Source organism: Pelobates fuscus, chromosome 9, assembly GCF_036172605.1.
Source record: "Pelobates fuscus isolate aPelFus1 chromosome 9, aPelFus1.pri, whole genome shotgun sequence".
In the NCBI taxonomy this organism is placed as follows: Eukaryota; Metazoa; Chordata; class Amphibia; order Anura; family Pelobatidae; genus Pelobates; species Pelobates fuscus.
The window spans coordinates 99,921,637-99,935,293 of record NC_086325.1 but is presented as its reverse complement, the minus strand read 5'-3'; the positions used below and the strand labels follow the sequence as shown (position 1 = coordinate 99,935,293).

At 42.6% G+C, this 13,657-nt stretch overlaps 1 protein-coding gene across 1 annotated transcript in view; it reads right to left on the bottom strand.

The window, feature by feature from the left end:
• Positions 1–13,657, bottom strand: part of DRP2 (dystrophin related protein 2) — an 85,703-nt gene that overhangs the window by 23,446 nt on the left and 48,600 nt on the right. The window contains exons 11-13 of the mRNA XM_063432210.1: positions 13,495–13,569; positions 9,388–9,589; positions 9,030–9,115 (exon numbers count right to left, since the gene is read on the bottom strand). Coding sequence (XP_063288280.1) covers positions 9,030–9,115; positions 9,388–9,589; positions 13,495–13,569 — 363 coding nt within the window. The remainder of the gene's footprint in view (positions 1–9,029; positions 9,116–9,387; positions 9,590–13,494; positions 13,570–13,657) is intronic.

Below are 13,657 nucleotides of genomic sequence, written 5' to 3'. Positions count from 1 at the left end.
GAGGGAGTTGAACAATTTTTTTTTTTCGGGGTAAGCAGGTGGGGAGCTTCAGGGGTCTGTAAACCTATCTTTGGCGGGCTAGGGTTGCGATATCCTGCTGCCTGCTACCTGTTTTGGGGGGTGAGGTTTACGGGAAGAGGGGGGTTTGATAGTCTTTAGACACTGCAATGCTCATTTCTTCCCTTTTTTCTTAGTATTGGTGCGAGATGTGGGGATCCCTCGGCGTATAGCCCTGGGTCCCTCCGGGCTGCCCCCTTGTTTGAGGGCTTGGGAGGTTCGTGCAGACTGAGACTCCTCACTTTTTCCCCGGCAGTTGATAGGTGGCCCTGTAAAGGAATCCCCCCGGTCCCACAGGAGAGGCGGACAAGACAAACTATTGCATACGTTCATGCAACAATCTGGCCTTATAGATATTTGGAGAGCTCAACATCCGGACGAGAATGACTATACGTTTTATTCACAGCCACACGACATGTATTCCAGAATAGACCTATTTCTGGTAAACCCCCCGACTGTTTCCAGAGTTTCGGAGTCCACAGTGGGCTCCATAACTTGGTCGGATCATGCGTATGTCTCTATTACTTTAGACAAGCTAAGCGCGGCGACACCGTGGTCGTGGCGACTGAATAGCTCGCTACTGCAAGACTCGGAGATAGTTGACACTATTCATAGAGAGTTAAACGAATACTTTCTCAGGGAAGCAGCATCGGGGGTATCTAAAGCCATAATATGGGCAGCGCACAAATCTGTCATTAGAGGTATACTCATCAGAGAAGCGACACTAAAGAATCGTCGAAAATCTAAATTATTGGCGTCTCAGCTAGAAGCTTTAAGAACGGCGGAACAGAGGCATAAGTCGGACTCCTCACATACCAATTTGAAGACAGTACTAGATTTGAGGCATTCTATACGTGAAACGCTCGTAGATGACACCACAAGAGCTATATTGTGGTCTAAGCGGACTTTCTATGAGAGGGCTAACAAAATGGATACCTTGCTGGCAAGATCCCTTAGACCACGTCAACGGAACACACAACTCACAAAGATCAAGAATATAACAGGAGTATATCAGACGAATCCCACAGATATCGCCAAAGTATTTACAGGGTTTTACTCCGAACTATATAACCACTTGAGTGGTGCAGACACGAACCCGCAAAGAGAACTAGACGGGATACGGGATTTCTTCTCTAGGATCCCTCTCCCGAAACTGAGCGAGGCGGATGTGGCAACACTCGGGAATCAGATTTCAGTGGAGGAAATAGATGCAGCGATTTCGGCCCTGAAAAGCAATAAGGCACCCGGCCCAGATGGCTTCGACGGAAGCTACTATAAGACGTTTAGAGAAGAGCTCCTGCCCCACCTTGAACTGTGGTTTAACGACCTTCAGAATGGGGGGATCCCAGACCGAGATATGTCACTAGCGAATATAGTCTTATTGCCCAAACCGGGGAAAGATGACTCACTCCCGGAGAATTTTCGCCCAATATCTCTAATTAATCATGATTCCAAAATCCTGGCTAAAGTGTTAGCGATCAGACTGAACCCAATTCTCATTAGCCTGGTCCATCCAGACCAGGTGGGCTTCGTACCGGGTAGGCAACTGTTCGAAAATACGAGACGCAACATAGATCTTATAGGGAGACAAACTAGGCTGCAAACCCCGATGTTGATGCTGTCACTAGACGCCGAAAAAGTGTTTGACAGAGTCAAATGGGCGTATCTATTTGAGATGTTACACCATTTCGGCATGCCGGCCTGGTTTATCACAACCATCAAAGCCTTATATTCTAACGTCAGGGCACAGGTTAGGATAACGGGAGCGCAATCCGTCCCTTTCCCATTGAGTAACGGTACGAGACAGGGTTGCCCTCTCTCACCGTTGCTGTTTGTCCTGTCATTGGAGCCCCTCATGCAAACAATACGCGTAACCCCTGAGATCAAGGGCATCACGGTAGGGGGACAGGAGTACGTTATTTCGGGATTTGCTGACGATATACTACTGTCATTGACGGACCCGCTGGAATCTATGGCAGCACTGACGGGGATACTGACAGAGTATGGCACAGTGGCAGGATACAAGGTCAATTTACACAAATCAAGCGCACTCCCCATAGGGATGAGCAATGCACATGCGGCGCATATTGGGAAGACATATCATGTCCACATAGCGAAAGATCACATTAAATATTTGGGCATCTGGTTGACGGCGGATCCCTCCCTCTTGCACCAACAGAATTACGTACCACTGATTAGGCAACTAATGCGTGACATGGAGACGTGGGTACATAAACCAATTTCGTGTATCGGGAGAATACATTCGGTGAAAATGAATGTGCTGCCTTGGATACTGTTCCTTTTTCAAGCTCTCCCGATCCACTTGACTAAATCTAGCCTGGGAGCACTTCAACAGGCCATCGGCAAGTTTATCTGGCAGAATAAGAAACATAGGATTTCACGGAATATACTTTATAGAGCTAAGGACAGGGGGGGGCTGGGGTTGCCAAACCTTTACTACTACTATGTGGCGGCCCAGTTGACCCAAATAGCGATATGGCATACACCCCCTGATGAGAGGAGATGGGTGGACTTGGAGTCCTCTTTACTGGGCCCGGATCTCCCCCAGTACCTCATATGGACCCCTAGGGAATTTAGATCTCTGGATAGGGTGCCTTGCCAAGCGGTACAGGCCTCTCTCAAGGTCTGGGACGCAAACGCCCTCAAATATGGTCTGACATCTACCCCGTCGCCAATGACCCCGTTCTTGAGATTTTCTCCCAGGTATGCAAGCTAGGAACTTCAGGGGACTTGAAAATGCAGGGATCTAGAGACTATTTCAACTGTTTGAAAATTATTCCATGGTCACATTTGAGGAATTGAATAGTAGGACCCCATTGAGACCTTTCGACTGCTTTCGCTATCTCCAGCTTAGGGACTATGCCCGAGCTACCAGGATCAAAAAGGCGGCACAGACACCATTGACGTTTTTCGAGAGGATGTGTTCAAGGGAACAATTCCCGAACGGCCTTATATCCTGTTTATACGCCCATCTAAGTGCTCACACACTGGAATGGGGAGGTATTAAATACATTGATCAGTGGGAAGCAGACTTGAATGAAGTGTTGGATGGGGTAGAATGGCAGGAAATATGGGAGGCAGCAGCAACATCTTCGGTATGCGTGTCCCTGCAGGAACAATCATATAAGACCTTGTTTCGGTGATATACCACCCCAGTGACATTGTGCCGCATGGGTAAAAACCTGACAGACTTATGCTGGAGGGGCTGCGGACATAAGGGTACGTATATTCATATGTGGTGGGAATGTCCAGTGGCGAAGGCATACTGGAAACGGATCGCAACATTGTTGCGAGAAGTGTTCGGCAGAGAGGTGAAGCTAGACCCGTGGGTGTTCCTGCTGTCAAGATCCATGGATGATTGGACAAGGACGGAACAAAACCTCCTTCACAAAATAAACCTCGCCGCAAGACGAGCCCTAGCGCAGGTTTGGCTACAGAGTGACGCTCCTACGATAGCAATAATAAAACATAAAATAAAGGACACTTTTTTAATGGACAAATTGACGGCTCAGGTCAGGGGGACTACTAAGAAATTTGAAAAGATCTGGGACCCTTGGATCAATAGCACAGCAAGTAACTAAAACAACAGACTGGACCAAACACATAAACCATAAAATCGTATCACTCAGGGCACTGACAAGATTAGTCATAGACCACTTCACCCAAACCCATTTTTTCTTTGAGGGAATTCAAAGAGGTGCCTAGGATAGACAAAGTCCGTAAGGTAATGCAATCCTTGTGACACTTATTGTTCGGTAGCTCTCACTGGACTGCTTCCCCCCCCTTTTTTCCATTCTTCCCACTCTCACCCCTGCTTTTCTTTACTTCCTCATGCTTTCTCTTTTTCTAGCTTTAATCTTCTGAACTATCTTTAATTTTCCTTCAAATTGTCAGATCGTCCACAACGGGACTATCGAGGGTATGCAGTGCAGCTAGAGAAGCAAGTGCGATTATACATAGTACCCCTAACTGAAAATGATTCCATAGTACGAGTTAGAGCACGATAGTTACGTTATATTTCTTAATACTAAAACACCATGTGGGATGTCTTGAGATACTTAAAGAAATTAACCACACCTAGGAAAATGCAGGCAAAAACGCATTGTATGATTACAAATCCTGTAATATGTAAAAATTAGGATGTGCATTCGTTCAAATACTGTTGCAAGCAGAACACTGCTGCGTCTATGCCTATCTTTAAAATGTATTCATATTGTTATGTGTGCTGTGTATAAGTTGTCCTGCTTTGGAACAAATAAAGAATTACAAAAAAAACAAAAAAAAACAATGTTTAAATAACTTGTAGTTTGGCAGAATGACATTCCTATAATTATTACTTGAACATCAATACACCCTGTTCCAAATTATTATGCAAATTCTATTTAAGTGTCACAAAGATTAAATATTTTGTTTTTCAGTTTAACTCATGGATGGCATTGTGTCTCAGGGCTCTTTTGATCACTGAAAACAATCTCGGACACCTGTGATAATTAGATTGCCAGGTGAGCCCAATTTAAGGAAAAACTAGTAAAGGAGAGTGTTCCACATTATTAAGCAGAGCACCATTTTCATGCACTATGGGGAAGAAAAAGGATCTCTCTGCTGCCGAAAAGAGTGAAATAGTTCAATGCCTTGGACGAGGTATGAAAACATTAGATATTTCACAACAACTTAAGCGTGATCATCAAACTATTAAGAGATTTGTGGCTGATTCAGAGCACGGGTTTGTGCATTTAAAGGCACATCGAGGAAGTTTTCTGCCAGATCCATGCATCGGATCAAGAGAGCAGCTGCTAAAATACCATTACATAGCAGCAAACAGATATTTGAATCTACTGGTGCCTCTGGAGTCCCACGGACATCAAGGTGTAGAGTCAGTAGTGTATCCTGGTTTTGTACTGCCCTAGGCAGTACAAAACTCAGGCACGCCACCCTCACCCAACCCTTCCCCCCGCCCCGCCTTATAAATACACACACACACACACACATTCACTGACAGATACGCATACACTAGCTAACAAAAACACACACTCACTAACAGACACACACACTCACAGGCAAACACACTCACACTTACAGACACACACTCACTCACTAGCAGACACACACTCACTAACAGACACACACACACACTCACACTAACAGGCAAACACACACACAGTCAGACACACACTCACTAACAGACACACACACACACACACTAACAGACACACACACATTCACTAACATACACACACACTCACACTAACAGGCAAACACACACAGTTAGACACACACACACACTAACAGACACACACACATTAACAGACACACACATTAACAGACACACACACATTAACAGACACACACACTCACTCACTAACAGACACACACACACTTACAGACACACTCACTCACTAACAGACACACACACTCACACTAACAGGCAAACACACACACAGACACACACACACACACACAAACAGATACACACACACTAACAGACACACACACTAACAGACACACACACTAACAGACACACACTAACAGACACACACTCACTCACTGACACACACACAGACACTCACGCACTAGCAGACACACACACACACACTCACTAACAGACACACACACTCACACTAACAGGCAAACACACACACAGTCAGAGACACACACAGTCAGACACACACACACACTAACACATTTTTTTATTTTTTTTATTTAACCTCCCCCCCAGCCTCCTTACCTTTGGGAATGCTGGGGGGGGTCTCTTTCTCCCTGGTGGTCCAGTGGCTGCTGGGCGGGCGGCACTGGCGGGCAATCTGCTGGGCGGACGGCTGGCGAGGAAGCACTTCCTCTGAGCACTCTGCTCAGCTCCCTCGCGCGCCGCAGAGTGAGGCTGGGAGCCGGAAGATGACGTCATCTTCCGGCTCCCAGCCTCACTCTGCGCGCGGCGCGCGAGGGAGCTGAGCAGAGTGCTCAGAGGATGTGCTCCCTTGCCAGCCGCCAGCCGCCAGCGCCGCCCGCCCTGCAGCCAGCGCACAGCAGCCCAGCATGTCGGTTAGCCGCAAGGCTAACAAGGCATTTGCCCTGGGCGTTTGGGGGCGGCGTTCTTTTGCCGCCCCCTGGAAAATGCCGCCCAAGGCAAATGCCTTGTTTGCCTCGCGGCTAAAACGTCCCTGTGTAGAGTCCTCCAGAGTCTTGCAACTGTGCATAAGCCTTCTATTCGGCCACCACTAACCAATGCTCACAAGCAGAAACGGCTGCATTGGGCAGAAAAACACATGAAGACTAATTTTCAAACAGTCCTGTTCACTGATGAGTGCCGTGCAACCCTGGATGGTCCAGATGGATGGTTGGTGGACAGCTACCCTGTTCCAACAAGGCTGCAACGTCAGCAAGGCGGTGGTGGAGTCATGTTTTGGGCCGGAATCATGGGAAGAGAGCTGGTCGGCCCCTTTAGGGTCCCCGAAGGTGTAAAGATGACCTCTGCAAAGTATGTTGAGTTTCTGACTGACCACTTTCTTCCCTGGTACAGAAGGAAGAACTATGCTTTCCGTAATAAAATCATCTTCATGCATGACAATGCACCATCTCATGCTGCAAAGAGTACCTCTGCATCAATGGCTGCTATGGGGATAAAAGGAGAGAAAGTCATGGTGTGGCCTCCATCCTCCCCTGACGTCAATCCTATTGAGTATTCTCAAGCAAAAGATCTATGAGGGTGGGAGGCAGTTTACATCCCAACAGCAGCTCTGGGAGGCTATTATGACATCTTGCAAACAAATCCAAGCAGAAACTGTCCAAAAACTCACAAGTTCAATGAATGCAAGACTTGTGAAGCTGCTATCAAATAAGGGATCCTATGCTAAAATGTAACGTGACCTGTTAAAATGTTTAAAAAGTTAAAATGTTATAAGTTTGATTGAAATAGCTTTTGATTTCAGTAAACATGCTGCAAACACAACAAATGACCATTTTCAGTTCTTTACAACCTATAAAGTGTTTTGAAACTTACTGTGCGTAATAATTTGGAACAGTGCATTGTAAGTTTATGTTTAAAACAAATACTGTTATCATTAGGAGGTTTGTTCAATAAAATTTGAATTTTACTCTTAATAGTTAATAACATGAGAATTATGCTGACTGTTATTTACATCAATTATTTAGGTAAATGAGAAAAATATCATTTGCACAATAATTTGGAACAGGGTGTATAATAATACAAGAAATATTAATTGTTCAAAAAGCCTATTCTTATGTAAGTTCATTCCAATGTTTGGTACACACAAATTAATTTGCATGAAGTGTGGCAAGCCAGGCCAAGTATATACTTTGCTAAATTATCAGTTTTACAGTGTGACACGGGGAGAATGGAGGCTTATACACTGATCAGCCACAACATGAAAAAAGTACTAGCAGGTGAAGTGAATAACATTGATTATATTGTTACAATGGCACTTGCAGGAAGTGAACAGTCAGTTCTTGAATTTCACATGTTGAAAACGGGAAAAATGGGCAGTGAATAGATCTGATTGACACTAACAAGGGCCATATAGTGATAACGACTGGGTCAGAGCATCCCCAAAACAGCAAGTCTTATGGGTTCTTCCCAGTATGTAGTGGTTAGTACCTACCAAATGTGGTGCAAGGAAGGACAACCGGTGAACTCACATCATGGTAATGGGCCCACAAGGCTCATTGATGCACGTGGTGAGCGAATATTAGTCTGTCAGGTCCGATCACACAGAATAGCTACTGTAGCTCAAATTACTGAAAAACTTAATCCTGGTCATGATAGATAGGTGTCAAAACACTCAGTGCATCACAGTTTGCTGTGTATTGGTCTTTTTAGTCGCAGACCTGTCAGAGTGTCTTCAATAGGGAAGTGAGTGTCAGAACTGGACCATGGAGCAATTGAAGAAGGTTGCCTGGTCTGAAGAATCAAGTTTTCTTTTAGATCAGGTGGATGGCCGTGTGCATGGTTCACCTGGGGAAGAAATGGCAGCAGGATGCATTATGGAAAAAGGTCAGCTGGCACAGGCAGTGTTATGCTGTGGGCAATGTTCTGCTGGGAAACCTTGGGTCCTGGCATTCTAGTTGATGTTACTTTGACATGTACCACCTACCCAGAGATTGTCGCAGACTACATACACCCCTCCATGGCAATGTTATTTGATGGCAATGGCCTCTTTCAGCAGGATAATGCACCCTGCCACGCTGCAAAAAAATGTCAGGAATGGTTTGAAGAACATGAGAAAGACTTCAAGGTGTTGCATTGGCCTCCAAATTCTCCAGATCTCAATCTGATTGAGCATATGTGGGATGTGCGGAATCAATAAATGCAATCCATGGAGGCCCCACACTGCAACTTGCAGGATCTGCTACTAATGTCTTGGTGCCAGATACCACCAGATGCATTCAGATGTCTTGTGGAGTCCATGCCTAGATGCATCAGAGCTATTTTGGCAGCACGAGGGGCATCTACATCATATTAGGAAGGTGGTTTTAATGTTGTGGCTGATAAGTGTATTGCATGATAGCTACTTGTCTGAGTAAATAAATAAAATTATTTACTGCTATCCACAAACAATGTGTACAATTTCTATCACACTCATCCCACTTCACTAGCATCTCACTATTCATCAGAATTATGTCAAAATTAGATATATACAACCCCATCTTGGCCATCACTCCATACTCTTGCTCTTTTCCTTCCTGAGTTTCACATTGTATCATCATTCTTCCCAAAAATGTGCAGTCACTCATTCTAACATAGTTTCACCTCAGATTTCCTTTCTTTCAAATTAAATTAATTACACAAGCCTGTGTGAAGCTTGCTGCATTGCTGATAGACTGCACCCTCTGAGAATTCTAGAACTTCAATTCATTAATTTCATTATTCATTATTCTTCCATAACATCTACTCACAAATAAGAAACAACACCCCTCGTTGTCACCATTATACTCACACTGCAGCTTCCCCTTCACGTCGGAGTCACACAGACACACAATTCCTGCCTTAAAAGACAGAACTCTAATACGACCACTGCGGGCACTAAAAAAGAGTTGAGGAAAGTGAATGAAAGAAGACAGCAATTTGAACAATTATGTTTGATATATACAATATAGCTTCGGAATGATATGTGCAAATTTAAAATGTATGCGTCATCACACATCAAACTATCTGCTTTACCAGGGATATTGACCTTAGAACCAATTAATCAGATGACTAAATTCAAAATAAAAATGGAACTCTGATCCATATATAAATATTTTCCATTCCATTTCTCTAGCCATTTTATGTAATTGTGCATTATGTATTCATACCCATCAAAAACATTTAGAAGCCAATTCAGAGTTAGGTCCACACACAGGGGGACATTGACCAGAAGGCCGCGGTCTTCTTCTAGTCTTTCATACAATGAACTGAGGCAGCGGATCACATCAAGCACATCAAGACAGCGATCTGGAGACTGCAGGATATCACAGCTAAACATCTGGGAGAGGAGGGGGAGTGTGACTAAGTCCACTAAAAAAGGAGACATAGAAAAGGAGAAGGAGAATGAAAAAAGAGCAAAGTAAAGATTACGAGTTTGAGTGGCCAGTTCATGAACACGCAGATATAAGAACATGGGAGAGCAGTAAAATAAAAAATAAGAAAATATAAGAATTTTAAAATGAAAAAGATAAAGGTAGATGGTGGGGATATCAATAGTAGTGAGTTGGTGCGCAGTACATTAAATCACTATTAGGCAATATATAAAAAATCCTGTATATAAATATTAAAAATCAATAAAAGTAGTGCTCATTATTTAGTGAATATGTGCCCAAGTAGTAGTGTTATTATTATTATTATGTTATTATTTATATAGCGCCAACAAATTCCGCAGCGCTTTACAGTGGGTGAACAAACAAACATGACGTTGTAACCAGACAAGTTGGACACACAGGAACAGAGGGGTTAAGGGCCCTGCTCAATGAGCTTACATGCTAGAGGGAGTGGGGTGACACAAAAGGTAAGGATAGTATTAGACTAATGACAGTTGCAAGAGAGGAATCAGTTGTGAGCTATTAACAGTTTAATTGATACGCTTTTATGAAGAAGTGGGTTTTTATTGATTTTTTTGAAGGAGTGGAGACTGGGTGAGCATCTAACAGAGGAGGGAATTGAGTTTCACAGGAACGGTGCAGCCCTCGAGAAGTCTTGAAGGCGAGCATCAGAGGTGGGAGTACGGACAGAAGATAGACGTAAGTCGTCAGCAGAGCGTAAAGGCCTAAACGGGACATACTTGTGTATTAGGGAGGATAGATAGGTGGGAGCAGCATTATGTCGAGATTTGAAAGCAAGAACCAGAATTTTAAATTGAGCTCTATATCTTACAGGAAGCCAATGTAGGGACTGACAGAAGGGTGAGGCGTGGGAGGTGAGCCTCGCCGCCGCATTCATTATGGACTGTAATGGCGCAAGTTGGGAGCACGTAAGACCACTGAGAAGCGTATTAAAGTAGTCAAAGCGAGAAAGGACAGTGGAATGTATCAGCACCTTAGTTGCATCTGGCGTTAAGTAGGGTCGGATGCGCGCAATGTTTTTGGGATGGAAGCGGCAGGATAGGGAATAGTGATAGACTGAACATGAGGCATGAAGGAGAGGTCGGAGTCAAAGAGAACCCCTAGGCAGCGAGCCTCCGTGGTGGAGCTGATGGTAGCACCATTGACTTGGAGGGAGACAGACACAGGAGTAGCAACACTTGAGGGAGGAAAGACCAGAATTTCAGTTTTGGTCAAGTTGAGTTTAAGGAAGTGGGCAGTCATCCAGTTAGAAATAGCAGAGAGGCAGTTAGAGACACTAGTCAAGAGGGATGGGTAGCGATCAGAAGAGGACAGATAGATTTGCGTGTCATCCGAAAGGAATTATATTGGAAGCCAAAGGAGCTAATGAGTTTACCAAGGGAGGCAGTATAGATAGAGAACAGTAGGGGACCAAGGACTGAACCTTGGGGGACACCAACAAAGAGGAGTTGGGAAGAAGAAGCAGAGCCAGAAAAAGAAACACTGAAAGAGTGCTGGGAGCGGTTGGAGGAGCACCAGGAGAGAGCAATATCTTGAAGAACGATATTGCGGAGGATGAGAAGAAGCTGTTGATGATCAACAGTGTCAAAAGTTGCAGAAAGATCAAGGAAAAGAGTGCTTAGCGCGTAAACCGGACTGAAGCGGGATACGGGAACATATTTAGAATATTCAAAAGGGGGTGTCAAACCACAGTGTTTCAGACCATTTTAAAAAGATGCACAATCAAGATCCGAGTGGTCTGGGATTTATAGGTATAAAAGGGGGTTTTAAAGACTGGAGGGGAGGGGATTTTATTAGGAAGATCGGACAGGAGGAGATGAAATGGATCTTTTATTTAGAGACTTTGATTCCATCTGGTAGTAACATAGATTTTGAGTTATATAATTTTTTCTAATTCCTGTGTTTTTAGATTTTTTTTATGTTTTTTTAACTATTTTTTATTTTGTGTGGTTAATCCACCTTTTTATAATACATATGTATATGTTTATTTTATGAAGTTTTGTATGGATATAATGTATTTATATTGATTGAGTCAATGACATTGATTTTTATTTTTTAAACTCCATTTAGGAGACCTACCCCTTTTTTGATACTAAATATACTTCTTATGAGTCTTTTTGATGTGCTATTTATGGTTTACATTAGTAATTCTGAATATGGATATATTTAACTTACTGGGAGTGAGTAATTTATTATTTTATCTGACACGATTTTTAGATTAAGCAATGAACATAAGAACTATGGGATTCTGTATTTAACCCTTTTCTTCCTTTCTTTAAGATTTTTTTGTTTATTTTGTTTTTATTTAAAATTTTCAAGTATGATGATGACATTACATTTGAATCAGCGATAAATACGACAGGGGAATTGCACAGACATGTCAAGAATATATACTTTGTTTAAGTTTTATGTGATTGCTGGACTGCATTTCGAATTTAGAAATGCATGATTGAAGCTTAATTGGTTGATGAGCAAGGGTATTTCATACGGACTATAGGAGGAGGATACACTTACGTTTGAGAAAGCCCCAGGAGGAGGGGTAAAATGCTTCACGAGCCGGAACCAGGAAGTAGACAGTGATCACCGATCGGAACGTGTAACCAAGCCTGAGAGAAGTGTGAGACTTGTGGGGTCTATGGTTGCACATCCCAGTCACACTCTCAATTGTAGAAGAGGCTGGTGAGCTGTTATGGGATACTGATGCTGATGCTGGAAAAAGTTTTTTAATCTGTTTGTTTTAATAAATACTTGTAAACTTTACCTGACAGCTGGAAGTGTATCGATAGGATCCTACGCTGATCCTCCCTGAGTCCGATAGTGAAGAGTGGTACTTTAACAACTCTGTGTTTGCGAGTGCTTTTTCATTAGCCTTTCTGCTATTGTTTATGTTATTTAAGACAATATTGCACTAGATTTGTTTCTTTTTGTGTGTATCGCCTAGATTCTTTCATTGCGGATATTGTGCAAGTATAACATTGTGTGTTAGTGTTTGAGGATGTCACTATACCACTGTCTACTTGGACACATATTCACTAAATAATGAGCACTATGGGAACTTTTATTGATTTTTTTTTTTTTATATTTATATACAGGATTTTTTATATACTGCCTAATAGTGATTTAATGTACTGCGCACCAACTCACTACTATTAATACCAGGATTTTTTGTTGTTGGTTGCTGCAATTTGTATCCACAGTCCTTGTGTTTATTTTTGTGTGTGTGTGTGTGTGTGTGTGTGTATATATGTATATATGTATATATATGTATATATATGTATATATATGTATATATATGTATATGTATGTATATGTATGTATATGTATGTATATGTGTGTATATGTGTGTATATGTGTGTATATGTGTGTATATGTGTGTGTATGTGTGTGTATGTGGTGTGTGTGTGTGTGTGTGTGTGTGTGTGTGTGTGTGTTCAAGTTAATTAAAAAAGAAATGTGAGGGGAACCAGAATGGTAGAGGAAAGTAAAATAAACAGTGAGAGAAAGAAATTTGGAGCAATTAGTTAGCGATCATAATGCAAATTTTTGTAAGCATCCTTAATACTGAACCAAAGCTTCTGGACGTTCTGATAATTTAACCTTATTGTCTTCTTATAGAAATCATGAATTATTTAAAGTGAAATAAAATCTAATCAAGAACCCTGAGACACTCTAAATTGGGATACAAAATGTCCAGTCTTCATTTTGTTACCACGTTCTTACATAATATAATATACTCCCTCTTAAAATGTCACAAACTACTCCATTCTAAACCAGTTGAGTATTGACATTGTCCATCTAGTGATGCTATTTCACCTGGCTAATATCCCCCCACCCTTTATTTCCCCCTTTATGTTCAGAGCTCACATCTTAGAGCTTTTTGCACTCTTCGCAGTTTCATTGCAGTCCGATAGGCAGAAAACTTGATGTTGTTTAAATCCCCTGGAAATAGAACAAAAAAAAAAGGAGCTCAGTTCATGGCCACACAATACTTGTGGATATACTTCCATAAACACATGAACATGTTAGT